The following is a 20010-nucleotide window of genomic DNA, read 5'->3' as shown; positions in this document are numbered from 1 at the left end:
AGCAAATAGGATCAGTAAGAAAGTTCCAAAAAATTTTGGTGTAATTTTTGAATATCAGAGCCTTGGGTGGGACTCCTTTTCAGAAGATGAATATATGGTTAGTTGATGATATTAATTCTATCAAACTTTAAGAAAAACTGTAATCTTGAGATTTAAATGTATCTAAGTTAATTATAAAGCAGGTTTTGCTAATATTTCTTTACGAAGAGCTTTTCCCTACTACTTATGTTAAAGCAGTCTATACCAGTGATGGCTAACATTTTTCTCCTTGCATGCCGAAATCGTGTGTGCATGCACGTGTGCCCACACCAATAATACAATGAGCTCCCCTGCACATGCGGGCACGTGCCCACACCAATAATGCAATGAGCCTCCCATGCTCATTCCGCCTCATGCATGTACGCAACCATCCCTGAGCTCCCCCTATGCATGGGCCTAGCATGCCTCCCTGAAGCCTTCTGGAATAGGGCCATGGGGGCACCCCACCCCCACCCCTGCACTCCCACTCCCTCTTGCATGTGTACATGAACCCCTTCCCTCTCTATACACAACCCCCTGGTGCATGTGCGCACATCTCCTGCATGCATGGCAGAGACCCAAAAATCAGCTGGCTGGCGGGAGTGTTCTGATCTGTGGATGATTTTGAGAAGTGGTTAGACACAGGGATATAGTTGTCTGTTACTGATTTTGAGACAACTGATAAGTGGGGTGTGGTGGCACAGTGAAGCACCCCATAGCTAAGGTGTCTTTTGTGAGGTGTCAAGGACTTCTTGGAAAACAAGAGAGGTGGCCTAATCTGATCAAAGCATGACTGGCTCATCCCATCCCATGCAGATCTTTGTATAGGATTATATGCAGGACTGTGCCATCACCAATATGGAATGGGAAGTGTGGCAGATCATCCTCAATGGAAAGTGAAATCAGAATGGGTAGTTTAAATTTCTGGTCATAGCTGAGGTGGGGATGAAGGCGCTATCAGAGGAATGTGACAGAATGCAAAGGTAGTCAGTACACATTCGTATCATGTTTAAATGCATGTGACAAAAGGCCATCAGTCTAAGCAAATCATTTCAGATACTAATCTAAAATTAAGATGACAATAATTAAATGTTGACAAAAAGAATATGTGTTAAAATGTTTAAATATAATTTGCAGTAAGATGATGATGATACTTAAAAAAAAAAAGCAACTGGACCATCTGCCTGATAGGCAGGAATACTGCAGAAACTGTTATTCCTAGAAAAATTGGTTAAATCAAGACTTATTAAAAAGTCAACTAAAATGTTTATGCTGGAATAAGTGCCTGGAAGCAATATAATGTCACATATAATGATTATAACTTTGTGGGTAAAGTCTGAACATAATACGCATGTATTTTTCTATAAAAATCATACAATAGACTTTAATATGGTAATAATATTAAATTTTGATGATACACAAATTAAGTAAGTACAAATGTACAAATTAAAAATTTATCTAGGTAGGTAGTCTGTATGTGTGCATGTATGTCATGTGTAGGTAGTCTGTATGTGTGCATGTATGTCATGCAGAGACATATACATACTCTATACAGAAACCTATTTAATCTCACTATCGTTCTTTTATTCAAAAGTATGATTCCATCATAATTATAGCTTTGACTTACAATGTACATATGTAGAAATAGTTAACTTAAATTGTGTTGCTATTTCTGTTAGACTGGGAATTGGAATCTTTAGTAAAATCCATTGTGGAGTTCAGTCATCCAGGTCATGGTTGTTCAACTGTTGAAGCTTCTTGGATGAGAAGCAAAATGTCTTCAAGGAAAAACAAGTTCAGTTGCCTTTTGAAAAAAGCACTTTGAAATATTTTAGCAACTTGTTTAAGGCATCTGGCTTTCCCACTGAATTTTCCAGTCCTGAAATAACATAAAAATAAAAATAGTGAGAAGATTTGTCTTTAGATAGGCTGGGTGTTGACGTGCTGGGGTGGCACATACAACCCAAGGTTTGTAGATTGCCAACCTTTTAAAAACAGGATTCTACTGTAGATGCTGCTTACAAAATGTGAGAGTTACTTATTGTACAAAAGTTGTTTGAAGGATCCTTGAAGCCATAGAGATAAAACTGTGTGTATGTGTGATGGAAAATCTAAACTAGAAACGTCATGTTGATATGCAGTGAATGAATTATGTCTTGATATTCTTTTTCATATTTTCTTCCTCCAGCAATATTTAATTTCATAAGAACAAAGATTTTTTAAAAAAAAAAATCCAATAATTTGACTGAGGAATAAAATGTGGAACATCTGTTACCATCATCTATTCTGTTTATTGGTTTGATCAGGAAGTGAATCTCCAAAGAGATCAAGGCAAGATTTCAGGGCTAATACAGAAGAGAGACATTTGCATTAAGGCAAATATACTATGAAGATGGTAGACCTTTCGGAAATTACAGTATTTAGTGAGAATGGCTCTAATCATAATTTTGTCCATGTCAACCATTCAGTCATGTCTGACCCGCGGCCACTCTATGGATCAACACTCTCCATACCCCTCTGTCTCTCACTGTCTTCTTCAAATCTGCCACAGTCATCCTGGTCTCATCTTTTATAGTATAGACAGTGGGTTCTAGGACTTTTTCCCAACTAGTGTAATTTCCAGCTAACACATTGTAAAATTAATTCAGAGAATCTACAATGTACTTCCATCAGATTATTTGTTATACTATCCAATTTGTGTTCTGTAAACTTGTTGGAATCACAGTTTTCTGTGCCTTAATTTTTAACTTCACAGATATCTGCTGGATATATTCACTTTGGATGGGCTCTGCAAATGTTAATTTCATAGCAAGATCATTTGATTCAACAGCTGTGGTTTCCAATATTATAATCAATGTTTTGATTTGTTTTTAAAGTTATGTCTCAAAGTGAAATTCATCAGACTTCAGCTTGCTTGCCTTATGCTATGTTTGAATTTTAGCATCATATATGTTAAGGTATTATATATTTATCCTTTGTCTAACTTTTGAATAGCTTATAAACAATTACTGTAAACCCATTTTAACTTTGAGAGCCCTGTATGTTTGTTTAATATTCTTGAATTGCAAAGCAGGGTCCTAAGAATTAGTGAATGAACAATTTTGTCTATAATGTCTATAGATGTACATAAATTGATAGTATAAAATACTGCAGAATTTAAAAAAACCCCATCATCTTAATAAAGCAAAATACAGACAGCCCTCGTTCAATGACTGTCTTGGATAATAACCATTTGCAGTTATAACTGTGTTATAAATGTGTCTCTTGGTTGTAAGTTACTTTGCAACCAAGAGCAACATTTATGACCTTTATAGCATTCATTTCTCTCTCTCTGTCTCTCTCTCTCCCCCTCCCTCCCTCCATCCCTCTCTCTGTTGCCAGTTCACTATTAGAATCCTGCAGCAGGCTTGCAGTGTTGGCTAACCCTAATTTCATCCTAAAGTCTAATTTTTGGCCTCTTAAGGAATATTAGCATATTCTTTTAAATGTGCATTCTCCATAGTGTGCCTGCTTACTCTTTTGTAATTCCTTCCTTCCTGATGAATGTAAATGCAAACCTTAATTCACAGGCACATGCACACCATTATAGTCAATATATGTTACCCGGTGTCTAAGCTGTTGTTTTGCTTTTTTTTTGTCTCTTGCAAAGCGAAGAAATTGTAGAGGAAGGAATTACAACAGAATAAGCAGGCAACAATAGGGAACACATTGAAAGGAATATGGAGGTGTCAGCAGCTCTGAGAGTGCTATGGAAACATTATGGTGTAATTTTTCTCTCTCCTCAATTGTTTAAGCAATCTGTCCACTCTACCAGGAGGGGAAAAAACAGAACCCAAGCAATTTAGGCAATCTCTTCAGCCTCATCTGCTTTTTTCTCCCTCCCTCATTGAGTGGAGAGACTGGAGAGGAAGGAATTACAAGAGAGTAAGCAGACATGCAGCAGGAAATTCACGAGACTATTAATGTGGGATGCTCATGGTTCTCATCTCTGAGCATGTCTGCTTTCCAATGAATGTAAATATTAATTTGCTTCTTGCTAATTATCCCAGTGATTGGAGAGCATTTCAAAGAGTGGGGAAGTGGAGAAAAAGGCAAACTGAAGTAAAGTTATTAGGAGAAAAACTAAAACAAGAGGTATAGTAAGTGATGAGTCTTGTCAGTTACAGTTAGTAGCTGCAAGCTGGCTAAGGGTTAGTATTTCAACAAGTGAAGGAGTGGGAAAAAGAAAAGCACAGTCATGGTCATCTGATTTTCCATCTAGTGACCACTTTGCTTCATAACACAGTTGTGAGTCCCAAATGTGGTCACTGTACAAAGAGCACCTTTTTTCTTTTTTAAAAACTATGCATCTTAAATAGAATATATTTAACTTTTCATTATAGTTTGATTCTTACAATGCTTCCTAAAGTAGAAAGACTGAAATAGAAGTGCATTTCCTCTAGCATCATTTTTTAATGTCTTTGAATATTAGTAGCTTAGGTTGGTAGTTATGGTGTTGGTTTCATCTACGAGCTTGGTGATTTCGTTGCCACCATTTTGTCCCCATTCGAGGAGACATCTTCAGTGTACATTGGCTTGTGCTTGTCTGTTTATTGACAGACACTGGCCTTTAAATACCTTTCTGAGTCCTGATCTGATTTCAGGATCTAACCGGGACCACAGGCGAAGTCAAGGAGAGAAAGTGAATTCCAGGAAGCCTGGTTTTCTACCAAAAAATCAATAAACAGACACATTGACATCAACCCAATCTACCAACCATTTAGAACAAAAGAACAACATCAACCATGATCCCGAAGGCAGCATTTAAAGACCAACGAACAGATATGCTACAAACAAAATTATAAATTGACAGATCACAAGAAATTGGACCACATGACACATAGCCAATCAAATCAACCCAAAACCAGACCATGACATCATCAGAAGACATCTAAACAACACCACCAGCATTAATTTATATCACACAGACCGTACTTATAACCAAGGACTATGGCTCAGCAACTACAGCCAGCCAATCACATGACCCGAAATCAGACCAGGACTCAGAAAGGTATTTAAAGGCCAGGGCTCTCCCAGACAAGCACAATCCAAAACAATCACAATCTCCTCAAATGGGGACAAAACATTTGCAACCAAATCACCAAGCTCAAAGCTCAAACCAACAACATAATCATTTTCTATTGCCCTGGTTAGGTTTTGTATTATACAACAAATTTGTCAACCTAAATTGTCAAAATTCAAAAATGTTATTTTTATGATTCTAAGGTCTCTAAAATCTCCTTAAAGAGTGTTTTGTTTTTGTCATGCACACTTTGATAACTTTTGAACATGTTTCGTAGGCAGCCCTATGAAGAATACATTGTTACAAAGTGTTGTATCCTCGACTTGCAACCGGTCATGGGTCCTCGACTTACGACCTGTCGCAAGTCCTCAACATATGACTGACAGCCCGGCAACCGAAGGCTCGCTCCTATTGGCTAAGGCGTGCCTGGCTAGAAGCTGGCTTTTCTGCTGTTTGCTATTGGCTGCCCTGCTTGTCAGCTCCTGTATAAATAGCTGTCCAGCAGGGCATGGTGCTGAATTGTATATAGTTGTCTTCTTACCTAATTCTTGTTAATAAACACTGTTCTTTGTTACCTCAGCTCTCTGCGCCTCATCTGTCCTCACAGTATTTTACACAAAGTAACAAGGCATTGTTCCTAATTGTCTTCTTTTCTGATTTGCCATGTTGGAAACTAGAAACCCATGGCAGTTTTATAGAGTTGGGGTTAGGCTTTGTGCTTTCCCTGCCCATAGACCCTTAGTAGAATCCATTCCTTTGTGTGGCGACTGCACAAGTTGCTAAGCCAAAGGTGTCTCGAATATGCCATTCTGTATGAAAAAATCAAGTGTTTTGTGGTCTAGGAAATGGCTGTGTAAATCATGGCCTTGGAGCAGGAGAAAAGCATGGAGATACAGGGTGAAATGAGATTGCCAGATCGCTCAAGTAACAGAAATATCTAATGAAAAAAGGCCTTTCAAACATTGTCACCTTGAAATGCCAAGTTCTGGCACTAGACAAAAAGGCTTTTTCATCAGCAGAAAAGATACCCATGAAGCTATCCTGCCCCAAGGTCAATGGCTGCCAGGGGAGATGCTTATTGTGCTTTCTCTAGAAGGTCAAGGAAAATGTTTAGTGTGCATTTTGTTGGGGGAAGGGTCCAGATTTCATACAGAAATAAATTAACCAAGCTTTTAATTTGTCTGCCTTGAGAATGATTCCCACCATTTCCTACTAGTATAAGAATTTTTTAATTGAGAGCAGCTGCATGAAGAAAGTGGGCAGAGGTTCAAGGGGGAGAAAAATAAGAAGTGACTCTTGTAATTTTAGCATTCAGAACAAAACAGGATTATAGGTTTCATCCTGTAATTTCAATTCCTCACTAACTAGTATGGTAACTAAAAAGTAAGGTCACAGGCATCTTTATGCAAATATAGAAAATTCATAGCTATTTTCATGTTGCATCAGAAGGAAGCTTTAGCATTATATGGTATCACACAGAATTAGAGGGAATGCAGGATCTTCTAACATAGAAGAAGATGATGGTTTGAAAATATGTTTGTATATATGCTTTAGATGAAGATTTCGACAATGTTTATGTTTGGTGCTTTATTAAAAGGTTATATAATTAATAAAGATGGGTGATGTTGGGGAATTAATACCTTTTAAACTGGAACTAAAACTCAATTTGTTACATATCCCTCTTCATAATGTAAAAACAGTTGACATAATGAATACTTACAGCTGCCACTCCTTGCTCTGTTTTCTCAGGGTCTTTTCTGCTTTCCAGCCTAGCCCCCTAGTTAAATCTGAAAACAAAGAAATCCAAACCTGGGAAGCTGTTTAATTGCAGGCTGGGTGATTTGGGTAGGGGAGCAGAAAAGTCAGCAGGAGGAAGCCTTCAAAAACCACTGAGAAACAAAGTCAATAGGAAGAAAATTGAGGGACAGATGGGGGAGACCCAGTGACTGACCCAGATTGGATCCAGCAACTTTATCCTGGGACATGTATATTCTCCTTCATTCCTGAGGATTTACAAAGCCAAGAGGATGGGCAGAAGAAACTAATCAAAAGAAATAGATCAGCAGTTAATGGGAGAACAGATCGGAGGGGAAAGGATTTGAGACAAAGGAAGTGTGTATGTTCTTATGCATGTGTTAAAAAGAAGAAGTAATAATTGTGTGCTTTCACAATGGGAGGGGCAGGTTTCGTGATTTTTAAGGGGAAATGCCACTGAGATTTGTGGGTGTTGAGGATTTTGATTTAGGACACAGCCTATGAAAGACTACTTGTGTCAACAAACAAAGCAGCACAATCCTTTAGCTTTGATTCTAGGCAGTATTCTGTTATTGTAGCCTGAGTTGGGAGCAGCTGCCAGGCATTATAAAACAAATTACTTCTCTAATACTAAAGTAAAACATCTTGGTGAAGTGTACCATGTTATGTGTGTAGTCTCCAGTTTTGACTAAATGGGACTAATGTTATACTTGTGTTTTATCTGTACTTCCCATTTAGAGATGAGTATGTCACGTAAATATGTCTTTAATAATAATTATAACATACAACTGTAAAATAGCATACAACCGTTGCCTCCTTCCAAAGGTTCTTATAGTTGTTGGGATAAGGAGCTACTTCAGTGTGGTTGGTTTTCTAATTGCTACCAACCTCTTGGCGAAGCTCCAAGCAGATCTTCCACCAGGATAAGTGACTCGCTGTGATCCTGGCAGTTTAATGATGGTCCTATTGCTCGCTTTTAACAACTGCCAATCTCCAGATATTGCCTCTACTTCCCTGTCTGTGACTTGCTTATCATGTACCTTCTTCATACAGTACATCTTCCCACTCTGACCTAGCATTTGCTTTTGTCAGTAGAGAGCCTGAGTAGAGTGAGGTGGTTTCTGCACAATAGCATATTCTTGAAAATACCAGGTTCAATTATCCAGGCAGTAGCAACAATAGCTTGGCTGCTTGTGATTAAGTTTTGAGTGAACATATGAATGCATGAGGGAAATGGGGTGAGAAGGAGGCTATTTTTCCCAATAGCTGCAACTATTTTTCTCAGTTCGCTGATAATTATGCTAGTTAACATTCTAGTTCTCTCTTGCTGACTTCTTTGTCTTCAACCCTTCATGGAAACTTTCTGTGAAGGATAGGTTTGTCCCATGGCAGTTCATTTATTCTTTCATGGCTCTTCGGGTCTCTCCCTGCTTCACCCAGGATCTTCTGGGAACAAGCAAACCACAAGAGCCAATTGTGTGTTGGACAATTCATCTACATGAAATCCTGAAATACTCTTCTTTCTTCCTTCCTAGAGTTCTTTTAAAGTCTCTGCCTTTCTCCTTTTTCTTGCTAGTTTAGTAGGAGGTCCGATTTCCTATGAAAAAAATTATAAGAACCCATGTTGTCATTCCTGAACTCAGAGTCCACTTAATGTTTAAAGGTTGTACATGACAGATTGTTAGAGAGCCATGGGTGACTGCAGGCTCATACAGTTGAATGTTTTATTTTTTTGCCTGCATTTGTGCCAGAAATTCTAGACAGCTCACAATGTACAAGACTAAAACACATATAAAAACAATTCGTACAAGCAAATAATAATAAATACAATGATTGAATACTGCTCGTAAACAGCTATTTGAGCCATTGAGATTTTCATTCAATGCCATCTAAAAGAGATTACCTTTATTATTTTGCTAAAGTCCATGAACTTATGAATGCATATAACTATGATGAGGAAATGAGTTTGGGAAATTTAATTTTGGAATAATGTATTTAATATGATTGTTGACACATTGCCATACCCTTCTGTGAAGTGAACATATGTTGATGCAAACAAACAGATAGAATGGTGTAAATGAATGTGTTCTTTAGGGGATTCAAGAAGACAGTTCTCATGATCCAATGCTTGTCCTCTGTGTAAACTGATTTATTTGCTTCTTTCTGTTACCTTTTCCATCTATCAATTAAATGTGAATTTATATTTAAATTCCACACCTGCCCCAATTATTATTAGGACAAAGGGTTGACTGAGGTTCTGCAGTGGATGAGAAAAAGTGAGCACGAATTGGCATTCTCTTTGAGATGTAGACTCAAATACATGCAGGGTCCTTCACTTCCTGTAACCAACCTAACCTAACCTAACCTAACCTAACCATGGTCAAACAAAATTTCATGATATTATTGTTTTCAGTTGACTCAGACATAAGGGTAAAAAATCTACTTGTTGGTGGAGACAGTTTAAAGTTCATTAGACTGAAAAAGCCCTTTTGTCAACTGCTTATAAATCATTAGAAAAATCCATGAAGCCAGAGGAACATGAGGACAGAAGGTATAAACAGCGGATGCAATAGCAATAGACTGAGATTGTATTGTCTTTTCTCCCCTTATCATTCAGGTGACCTATGAGATAATTAAAAGTAATTGAAGAATTCCATGCTATTTCAGACTGTTTTTAGGAGGCGAACCGATTGTGAAGAGTTATGTATGTAAGATAATACTTAACTTAAAAACACAGTTGCAGCAGCTTGTCACTTTTAGGCTGTATACACATACAGCATGATGAAGGGATCAGAGCACAATGTAAAGGCTCAGTTTCAATCCTCCCTGCTTTTCCCCCCCAGTTAAGTACCAGGAAACGTTTCCCTGTTTGTATCTATCGGAGGCTGCTATGAATCTAGCAGTAATGGACTACATTCGTGTTTCTCAACCTGGGAAATTTCCAGAGGTGTCAATTTCAACACCCAACTTTTCCAAATAGCAGGCATAGGATCAAAAATTCTGGGAATTGATGTCAATGCTTTGGAAAACAGCTAGATGTAAAAATATCCAGTCTGTAGAAAGAATGCAACACTGATTAATGTCTCATCTGATCATTGCCTGCAAATATATACTATCATTAGGTAAAAAGGACGTCTGTCTCAGACAACAGATTTGAGGTGTTATGTGCGCATATAAAATGGTTGCTTATTTTATAATATTACTGAATCTTTACTGCAAAAGGAGGAAGGGAAAAGAACTTGTGGGATATTCTGCCTCATGATCCACAATAACTTTAATAGCTTTGGGTCCTAACTCTGTTTATAGACAAAGGCTAAAGCAATGATACTGCGATTCCAGCCCATGATATAAACAAAAGGTCACTTATTTATTATTTATCTACTACTTTATTGCAGGGCTGAAGAAAGTGATGATAAATATGTTTTGAGTAAAATCAGATGGAAGGCCAATTTAAGAATTCCAGAGGAGATCCCAGACCCTTGATCCCAGGCTTACCTCTAGATACATGAATAACACATTGCTAATGTCTCCAACCATGATATATGTAACTGGGACATTTTTCTACTAGGTGCATTTGCTAACTGCAAATACAGTTTAGAAAGTGCTGTTTTCCTATACGAACGTATTTGAATTTTTTTCTGGCTTTTAAAAAATAAATTAGCTTTTTAATTTTAAAATGTTTGAGCTTCTGTATTTCAATTAAATTAGTAGAAATGTAATATATACTCATCTGGTCCATGCTTCCAGCTCTGCTGTATTGGAACAACTGTCCAAAGAGGCTTTAAAAGTTACTTGGATAATTGCTTTGTTTAAAGTAGTAGAACATACAGATAAGTTTTAATAAGGAAACTAATCTCCTAAGGTTTCTTTTATTTTTCTTATTAAAAAAATAGGTGGATAAATGTAAGTGGTGTCATTCATCTTTTTAAAAAAGAAATCTGGCAAGGTTTTCAATGTAGTTTTCTACATAGCAAATTGAGAGCAGAGACAAAATGCTTAACAGGCAGGAGTTAAAAGAGTCTTGTCTATAATTAGGCAGTGATTTGAACATTTCTATCTGAGATCAGGTACAGGATGTGTCTGGGGGTTAGAATGAAGATGAATGAAGAGACTAACTAACCGCTTGTGGCTAGAAGGAAGGCTATGACAGGAGTTGAAACAAACAAATTGAAGGTTAAAGATTTGGCATGATGAGAGTTTGGTGGCTTGTGAGCAAAAGGCCACCAAAAATCAGAAGCTGCAAATATTCCAAAATTCCCTGCTGGTTGGCTGCCATGATAGAACTGCAGTACTTTTAAGGAAAATGGGACACATAAACAGCTGTTGTGGTGCACTCTCCTGATCATTTAGGGGGAGAACTCCCTTCTGATGTGTTATTTAACTTCTGAACTACTGAGTTTTCTAAATTTAGAGCAGACACTTGCTTTTATTATCATAATTTATACTGCAAAGCAGTCATGAGTTCCGGATCCCGTTGCAAGCGATACGGTGCAACGAGGCCCGGCATCCACTACATGAACACAAGCAGTGCGCACATGCGTCCTTACCTCCGTGACGCCTTTGCAACGCTCCAACTGCTTGGAGCATTGCACAGGCACCATACGCGCCGTGCACGTGTACAGAAGCACTGAAGAGCTCAAATACAGGTAAGGAGGATGGGCAGGTGGGTGTGCCCTCTAGAGCACCATACCAGAACGGTACCCGGTGCTCCTGGCAGGCACCCATACGCCCGTACCGGGGCGTATCGTCTGCAACCCATCACTGCTGCAAAGGAACATCATACAAAATTTACCATATGGTAGAAAAGTTACTGAGAAACATTAGGTCAATAATGTGGGGGTTTGTGAGAGTATGCCATGAATATTCTGATTTGGTCCTTTGTTGGCAAATCCTCGACTCTCAATTGTTATGGCCAACACTGTAGAAATATATTCAGATACCACTAGCATGTTGGTAGTAAGTAATACAGAAGACTTAGAATACGTTGTAATGTACTCTATTCTAGAGGAGTTAAGTATTTTAGACATATCTTGGTATATCTGACTTCATTTTTACTCTCTGATTTCCAGTTAATGTCTGAAAATAGCCTGCAAAGTATTTTTTTTCTTTCACCTTCAGTCTGCAAACTATATCCTTCCTTTATGCACTTGGGGAATGAAACTCTAGATATTTAAATAAAATTGAAATAACTGTTACTCAATGTATTGGCATAATCCATCAAAAATTATTATGATTAAGTCTCATTTTAATACATGGTTGAAACTAGTTTCTAATCTAATATTTTCAGCAGGATTTTATAATGAAAATTTCCTTTGTCTGATGTATTTTAGAGGCACATACATTTGTAAATTATATCTATAAAATTGTAACACATCAATCAATTACACTAACTTGGCATTGCTTTGTTATTGTACTTGTTAATAATAGCTAAATTTCAATGAGAATGTTAACAAGAAAACACTAACTCCCTTTTTTTCTTTCTTTTTTCTAATTTTTAGGTTGGGGTTCCCCATGACCATCATATCCTGTACCATTGGAATGTGTTATCTTCTTGTTGCTCATGTTGTATTGGGTTGGGCTTAAATTCCATATGTTGATTATGTATTAGATGAACAAAATAGTCTGTCAAACTTTTTCAGCTTTTGTTAAATCTTTTGAACAACGAAAGAAAACCAGATTTTTTTTAAAAAAAATATGCTCCAATTTGCCTTTCCATCATATGCAAAAAATCTAGTTTCTGAATGAAATAAAGCATTGATTTTGGTAGGAAATTTTTTTTGAGTCTATGCTCCGTATTGAAACTGAGATAAATAGAACCACATGGAATGCAAGTCACCATAATTTTACTTAAGAGGTGATAGCTCTATGATTCCCATGTCAAACTTTGAAGAATTTGTACTATTTTATACTGCAATTGGAAAAATTGTGGTTTGTAGATGAAATGGGATATGAGAAAAGGAAGGAAGAGATGCTGCCTAGGAAACAATCAGACAAGAGAGGAAGGACAGCCCAATGGCTTAATAGTCATAAAGGCAAACATACAAAGGACCCACACTAATGGGTCAAGCAGTCCAAAGTGTTTGCAGGAAGTTTGTGCCTTCAGATTTGCAAGATTCTGTTAATGTAGCATTACAATAAAGTAGTAATATTTCCTGTTTGACTTACCCAGGAGGGCTGATAGCACAGTAAAGAAACTGCCATATCAAAAGTAGATTAAAATCCTTCCCTTTGATATATTAATTTGGGCTCTCCAGTTTTAAAAGGCAGAAATGAACAAAAGCCATGTATCCTTTTGAATAATGTGCTCAGGTCCTAATTCAATGTTTCTCTGATGTGTTCCAGATGGACTTCTTGATAATAGTTACGGCTAGGTGAAATGTATTCCAGGGCAACTTTTCACTTCCCCAAAATTATAATTTGGTGAGGTAATTTGATTTACCAGAGATTTAAACATTACCTTTTAAAAAATATGCCTGTGGGTAATGAAGCTGAATAAATGCTAGGTCTATATTTTCTGTAAATATCATTATGCAGCAATGATAAACCTTTCTGCAATGGTTCACCCAAAACACTCTCGAGGGAGGGAGGTTTATTAATTAATGCTCAAATAAATATACATAATTTCATAATAATCTATTAATTGAAGCTTGAATGTACCTGGGATTATATTTTCTCCTGAAATTTTGGATTGCTAAATTTTGTCTATAGTCATGTGTAAAAATCTTGCTACTGCAGATATTTTCTGTTTCTCATTTGAACTTTCTTTTGTCTTGGTGATATGTTTAGCAATTTGTAGTGTAAACTGCTGATATTCACCTTATGCTTGCTGTGATAAATAAGTAAATAGGGACACTTTGCATAATGAAAGTACTTCATTGTTTTAAAATAAACAGTGATTATTTGAAATTGAATAATTATCCCTTTTAATGTGGCTCATAGTTTTCTACCAGTTTCAGAAGAATTGTTATTCACTCAAATGCATATGTACAAATAAAATGAGCTACATTTTGGACAATTATCATGGGTATTTATCTAAGGCTAAGTGTAAACAGTTTAATTTTAATATATTTAGTGATCAAGGATTCATGCTTGCTTATTGTTGCTCTAGCTAAGCAGGACAGAATGGCAAACTAATTAGAATATTTTTCCAAGGTATTTTTATGGAAAGAGTTTGTAAATATAGAAGTAAAGAATGATACCCATAGATTGAAGCAGTCCATCTATTATGCTCTCATATCTACTTTCCAAATCTAGGTAGAGTTGCTATCTCTTTGATCCCTAGGACTCAATAGTTTGGCTTTCTGACTGCCTGTTCCATTTAAAATGTGACTTGGCTCTTAAGTAGTACTAACATCTCCATGATGTAATAAAACAGTATTGTATTGTAATAAGTACTTTTCCCTATATGAAGATTGTTCTTTGGATTGTGTCTACTGACTCTTATGACCTTATTATAGGTAACCATTCCTACCCACATGGCACTAGGTTGATAATAAATGTCTTATGGCATCACATCCTCCACCTTTTCACATGTACATCATAGTGTCTCATGAAAGTATATAATAGTGAATATAGCATTACAATGCTGCAATGCATATTTCATCTCTCTGTCTCTGTCTCTGTCTCTGTCCGTCCCTCCCTCCCTCCCTCCCTCCCTCTCTCTCTCTCTCTCTCTCTCTCACACACACACACACACACACACAGGCATTTATGTCAGAAATTCTAGACAGCTCGCAATGTACAAGACTAAAACACATATAAAAACAATTCGTACAAGCAAATAATAATAAATACAATGATTGAATACTGCTCGTAAACAGCTATTTGAGCCATTGAGATTTTCATTCAATGCCATCTAAAAGAGACTACCTTTATTATTTTGCTAAAGTCCATGAACTTATGAATGCATATAACTATGATGAGGAAATGAGTTTGGGAAATTTAATTTTGGAATAATGTATTTAATATGATTGTTGACACATTGCCATACCCTTCTGTGAAGTGAACATATGTTGATGCAAACAAACAGATAGAATGGTGTAAATGAATGTGTTCTTTAGGGGATTCAAGAAGACAGTTCTCATGATCCAATGCTTGTCCTCTGTGTAAAGTGATTTATTTGCTTCTTTTTGTTACCTTTTCCATCTATCAGTTAAATGTGAATTTATATTTAAATTCCACACCTTCCTCTCTGTCTCTGTCTCTGTCTCTGTCTGTCCCTCCCTCCCTCCCCCCCCCTCTCTCTCTCACACACACACAGAAACATCATACATCCTGTTCAATGCACTGCAGTGTCAGGTACATGAAGGACAAATCTGATAGATGAACTTCTTGTCTATCATGTGTTATCAAATAATAGTACTGCTTTTCTCCCAGTTCTTAGTTCTTAACTCATTTAGTAAGATTCTGCCTCAGGGATTAAACAATATGCCTCTGTCTTGAAATCTTTCATAATCTTATTTAATCATGTTATATGTTCTAGAAATAATTTGCTTTAAATTGGATCCGGACTTAACATTATTTAAAATAAATGAAATGAAAACAATACATTTATTAGTCTCAGTCTTGCTAAATATGAATAGGTGCTATATAAGAATCCATGACAATATTAGCCTATTGTGACATTATCATGCAAACAATATTGTAAAGTTATATACTTTTATCCTTTTTGCAATGATATTATGGTATGTGATGACATTATGAATGCGAAGTTCTTGTCTTCTCTCTCTGACGATGCCAATGTCAATATGATTCCACATATTATTTATAGATTTTGATCTTATTCTTCAGTTGATTTTCTTAAACTAGTTGATAATATGAGATATCATGTTTTATACAGTTTGAGTTCCAGTACCAAAAATTTTCAAAATGACAATTTGCATTTTTAGAGCGACAAAGTACAGTTTTCCTTTTGTATTTTAAATCAGTGCATTGACATTTGGCTAACAGAGAATGGGAAGATATGCAATTCTCTCATTCATTCTCAGCAGCTGTCTGAAAAAAATCCATATATGTGACTTACTTACAGATAGCTTAACAGTAAATATGATGAGCTTAAAAGATTAAATATACTGAATACACACAATAGGATTATTTTCTATTGTAATTTTTTTATAGAACTTAAGAAATCAAGAAAAGTGCATGCTGTATTTTTCCAGTGATGTACTTCACCAAGAGAAAAAATATCATTGTAAAAGAAATTTTGTAATAATATACAGGATACCTGTCCACAAGTGTGTGGATCTTTTTTCTTTTCTTACCACTTGTGCCCCCCCCAATTATATTCCTTAAATATAATTTTTAAAAACAACAATATAACACTTCAAAGTTTGATTGATTCTATTCTACTGCCTAAACTGTGCAGTTCTTTACTGAAGACTTATCTAATTGGATTTTCTAGAAGCACTAGATTTCTACTATTAGATTTTCTGCTGTTCCTTCAGCCAAAATGACTTTTCAAGACATTATAAGGAACTAGAAAACCTAGAGTCATCCTTCTTTCCATATATAATATAGCAAGGGTGAAATCCTCCTGGTTCAGCCCGGTTCGGCTGAACCGGTAGGGACAATTATCCCTGGTTCTGCAAAACGATAGTAAAAAAAAAAAAGCTTCCAAGGATTGCATGGCTCAGCTGTGAGCTGCACGATCAGGGGAACCTATTTTTCCGCTTTTTAAAGCATTTTTTTAAAAAAGCGAAAAAAAAGCTTGGAAGCTTCCCCCCTCCCCACTTTTTAAAGCATTTTTTCCCTGCCTATTTGCTTGAACCGGCAGGAAAAAAAATGCTTTAAAAAGTGAAAAAACGTTGCCCACGCCCACCCAGTCACATGACACCCCCCCCACCAAGCCATGCCCACAGAACCGGCGGGCGAAAAATTTAGATTTCACCACTGTAATATACGCTGGTGCTATTCTCCCTCCCCTCATGACACTTATCAGAGCCCCAGTGACGCCTCCTTCACTGGAACCAAGAACAAAGGGGGTTGCTGGCCTTGAAGAAAACTACACCCCCGTTCCCCATCCGGCTGTGTCCTGCATGGAGAAAGAGTGTTTACCTAACATAAGCACATCCAAGACATCCCTACCTTGCAAATATGCACCTGAGTCACTCCCTGTTGTTTCTCTACCTGCCCACTGCCAGTAAGAGACTTCAGATTTTGGCCTCAGTTCCCAAGCAGCCAATCACTGCTTGCCAATCAGAACTTGCTACCAGCTGTTTGAACGCAGAGGCAAGAGGGAGGCAGGAAAGAGGATAGGGATATACCTCTCCGATCTTTCCTAGTACCATGCAACCTATGGGATTCTGGAAAATGTCATTGGAAATCATGGTCATGTGATCATGACTAATTGTGACAATGTTGCGGTGGCTACTGTTTTGTGAATGCATCTGGTGTGAAGATCCTTGAAGTTTCAATTGCACAGAAATAATGGGTTGTGCATCTTGGATGCATTGTTTAACTCAGGCTATTTGAGATACTTTGATTAAAAAAAATGTTGCCCTGTGATGTACCATTTCACCCAATTAAAGGTGACAAACAAAGGAGTTTTAGTAATATATAGATTAATTCTGATAAAGTACATGGATTCTACAAAATTGTTATAGGCAATTAATTTTACCTCCCAACCCTGCATGTAATATATTTAAAATGATTATTTTAGTGATATTGAAGAAGTTAAGTGATATCTAAAAGCAATAAGCAAGATAGGTTATATGTAAGTTTATGTTGCATGCAAGCATAATAGATGAATTAATTCTGATGCACAATAATAGTGTTTTATAATTTGCTCTTGTGCGACAGTCACAACTTCATATTTATAAATTTATGCTGGAATTATATGCCTTCAGCTAATCTGGATCGAACCTACTTAGGTTCAGCTTAGCTGGATCGAACCTACTTAGTATTTAGATAGGAGACTTTTAGGACTGTAGGGTAAGATGGATATTTGTAAAACATTCTGAAAAAAGGCAGTGACCAACCTCTTCTGTACTTTTGTTAATAAAACTTCATGATTCTGTCCATGAAATTACATGGAGTCAAGCTTGTCCTGGACATGATTTTATTTTTACCAATATATAACCTAACAGAGTTGGCTAGAATGATAAGGATCAATGCAATCCTGAAGATGGAGGCAAGTAAGTGGATTGAATGCAAATTTTGCCCCACTGCTTTGTTATGTAGTGATGGTTAATGATCAGTTGTTTAATGAGTTTCACATATATAATTTTATGCACAACTGTGACAAATCATATATAGTCTTGTAGTCCTTGCAACTAGTTCTTGAAGTGTACCAAGGTGTGTACATTCTTCTAGCAATCAATGGTATAGTCTCATCCATGGTTTTGATTCCATTCAAAACCCAATAGCTCTTTAGTATAAACTACCTTCTCAGTGTTACTATTGATCTGGCATGCATTTGTATGCTGCGCAGAATCATTGAAAGGCGGACAGTATACAGGTTTAATAAAATTAAATTGTCAGTTAATCCTGCCTACCATATACTGTAGCCTCCTCAAGCTTAATGGCATTTTTCTGAGGTGAAGACATTAAGTTCCTACTCTTTCTGTAATTGCTGTAATGGATCTTGATAAAGTACCTACCTCCTATCTTTTCAATCACTGGTTGCTTTAAAATCTACAACTTGTGGGTCTAGGTTTTGATTAGGATATAATTAAATCCACTCCTTCATTCTCTGTCACCTACCAGAGATAAGTAATTATGCTGTATGTTCTATGAATTGTATACAGAAAATAGACATTTTCCAATATTTCTCATAATGATACCATTAAGAATTCATGATTCGTGCAGAGAACTTGACTAAACACAGAAGAATAATGTATAGAATAATAACGTACGGAGATCAACACTACTTGGCTAAATGTGGACAGCCAAACAGTTCTAAATAGGTTACATCAATTCACAAGCAATCCATATTATACTATCAGAAGTGGTATTCACTTATTTTCCCTACCAGTTCACAAATGTGAGCATGCAGGATATAGGATGGGATAGAGCTGGGGCAGGTGGGCAGGTCCACCCACAATTTCCACTACCAGTTCGGGAAAAGTGGTCTGAACCAGCTGAATACCACCCAGTGGTGGTATTCAGCTAGTTCTATCCGGTTCGGGAAAACCGGTAGCAGCAGGAGGCTCCGCCCACCCACCCAAACATGATCATGTCCTGTTTTTGATGCTCTACACATGCGTGGAAGGTCCTGCACATGTGCACGCTCACATTTGTGAACCCGTAGCGAAGGTAAGTGAATACCACCCCTGATGCCAGCTCTGTATACTATCCATACTATATTATTCTACACATTTTCAGATAGTGTGTATGAGAATTATGTGTGTATGTCTTTAATTTAAGGACATTTGAAGTGCTTCTTTGTTGCTTCAGTAAGGAGTAGTATTTGGAGGCAAGCTCTTGGATAATAAATACATATAAAGCCAAGGACTGGAGAGATTTGAGTCCTCCCGTGACCACAAGGCTCATTTGCCAATTTGGGGTCCAGTTTTCTCTCATACCTAATTTACAGGCAGGATAAAACTGCAGTAAATAATAGATGCAGTGTTTTCCATCTACTGTTTTTCCTTCCTGATGTTTTTGTTGAAAATATATATTTTCCAAAGCATCTTTGCAATGCATATGTGCAATTAGAAAGTCTCCTTGCTAGTCTAGATGTCAAAATAAGGGATAATGCAAGATGAAGTTGTCTGTTTATGCATAACGCTCAATCTGCCTTTCATTATTGTAATCTAACGTTAACTGGAAGAAGCACAGAGATGATTAAATGTGCTCCTGGAATTCTCCCATCTGTGCTAGCTTGCCTCTTGGAATATATGAAAATGAAGATATTATACATTTTGAGATAAAGCAGTAAAATTCAACTGTAAAGTGAATAAAATTGCAATTCTAATGTAATTGTGATGCTAATATGCAGTTAGACATAAATGAGCTGAAATATGTCTTCGATATCTTCATGCGCCATCTGAAAATAAATCACAATATTAAAGATATAGGCAATATTACAGTAAAGAGGAAAAAGATATTGTTTTCTTTATATATTTCATTAGTTTGGAAATCAATTCTATTACTTCACAGAAAGAAGCACATGCTATACATAATCGGGAGTGGGGAAAATATATGTATAGCAGTAGAGAGGAAATCAGAGAGATACA

The 20010-nt window shown here is 36.8% G+C and overlaps 1 protein-coding gene across 3 annotated transcripts in view; it reads left to right on the top strand.

The window, feature by feature from the left end:
* The window catches only part of OCA2 (OCA2 melanosomal transmembrane protein), a 209544-nt gene extending 196183 nt beyond the window's left edge, over positions 1–13361 (top strand). For 2 of the 3 annotated variants that reach the window (XM_081947658.1, XM_081947657.1), the window contains exon 25: positions 12334–13361. In XM_081947658.1, the coding sequence (XP_081803784.1) occupies positions 12334–12418 (85 nt within the window). In that variant the 3' untranslated portion in view covers positions 12419–13361. Of the gene's footprint in view, positions 1–2324; positions 2425–12333 lie in introns of those variants that run through there. The other variant, XM_081947660.1, reaches the window with a different exon arrangement.
* Positions 13362–20010: the final 6649 nt, after the last annotated feature.

The sequence above is a fragment of the Natrix helvetica genome (assembly GCF_964273705.1).
Source record: "Natrix helvetica genome assembly, chromosome: 3".
In the NCBI taxonomy this organism is placed as follows: Eukaryota; Metazoa; Chordata; class Lepidosauria; order Squamata; family Natricidae; genus Natrix; species Natrix helvetica.
Note: the sequence above shows the minus strand (reverse complement) of the source record. Positions and strands in the feature narration are given on the sequence as shown.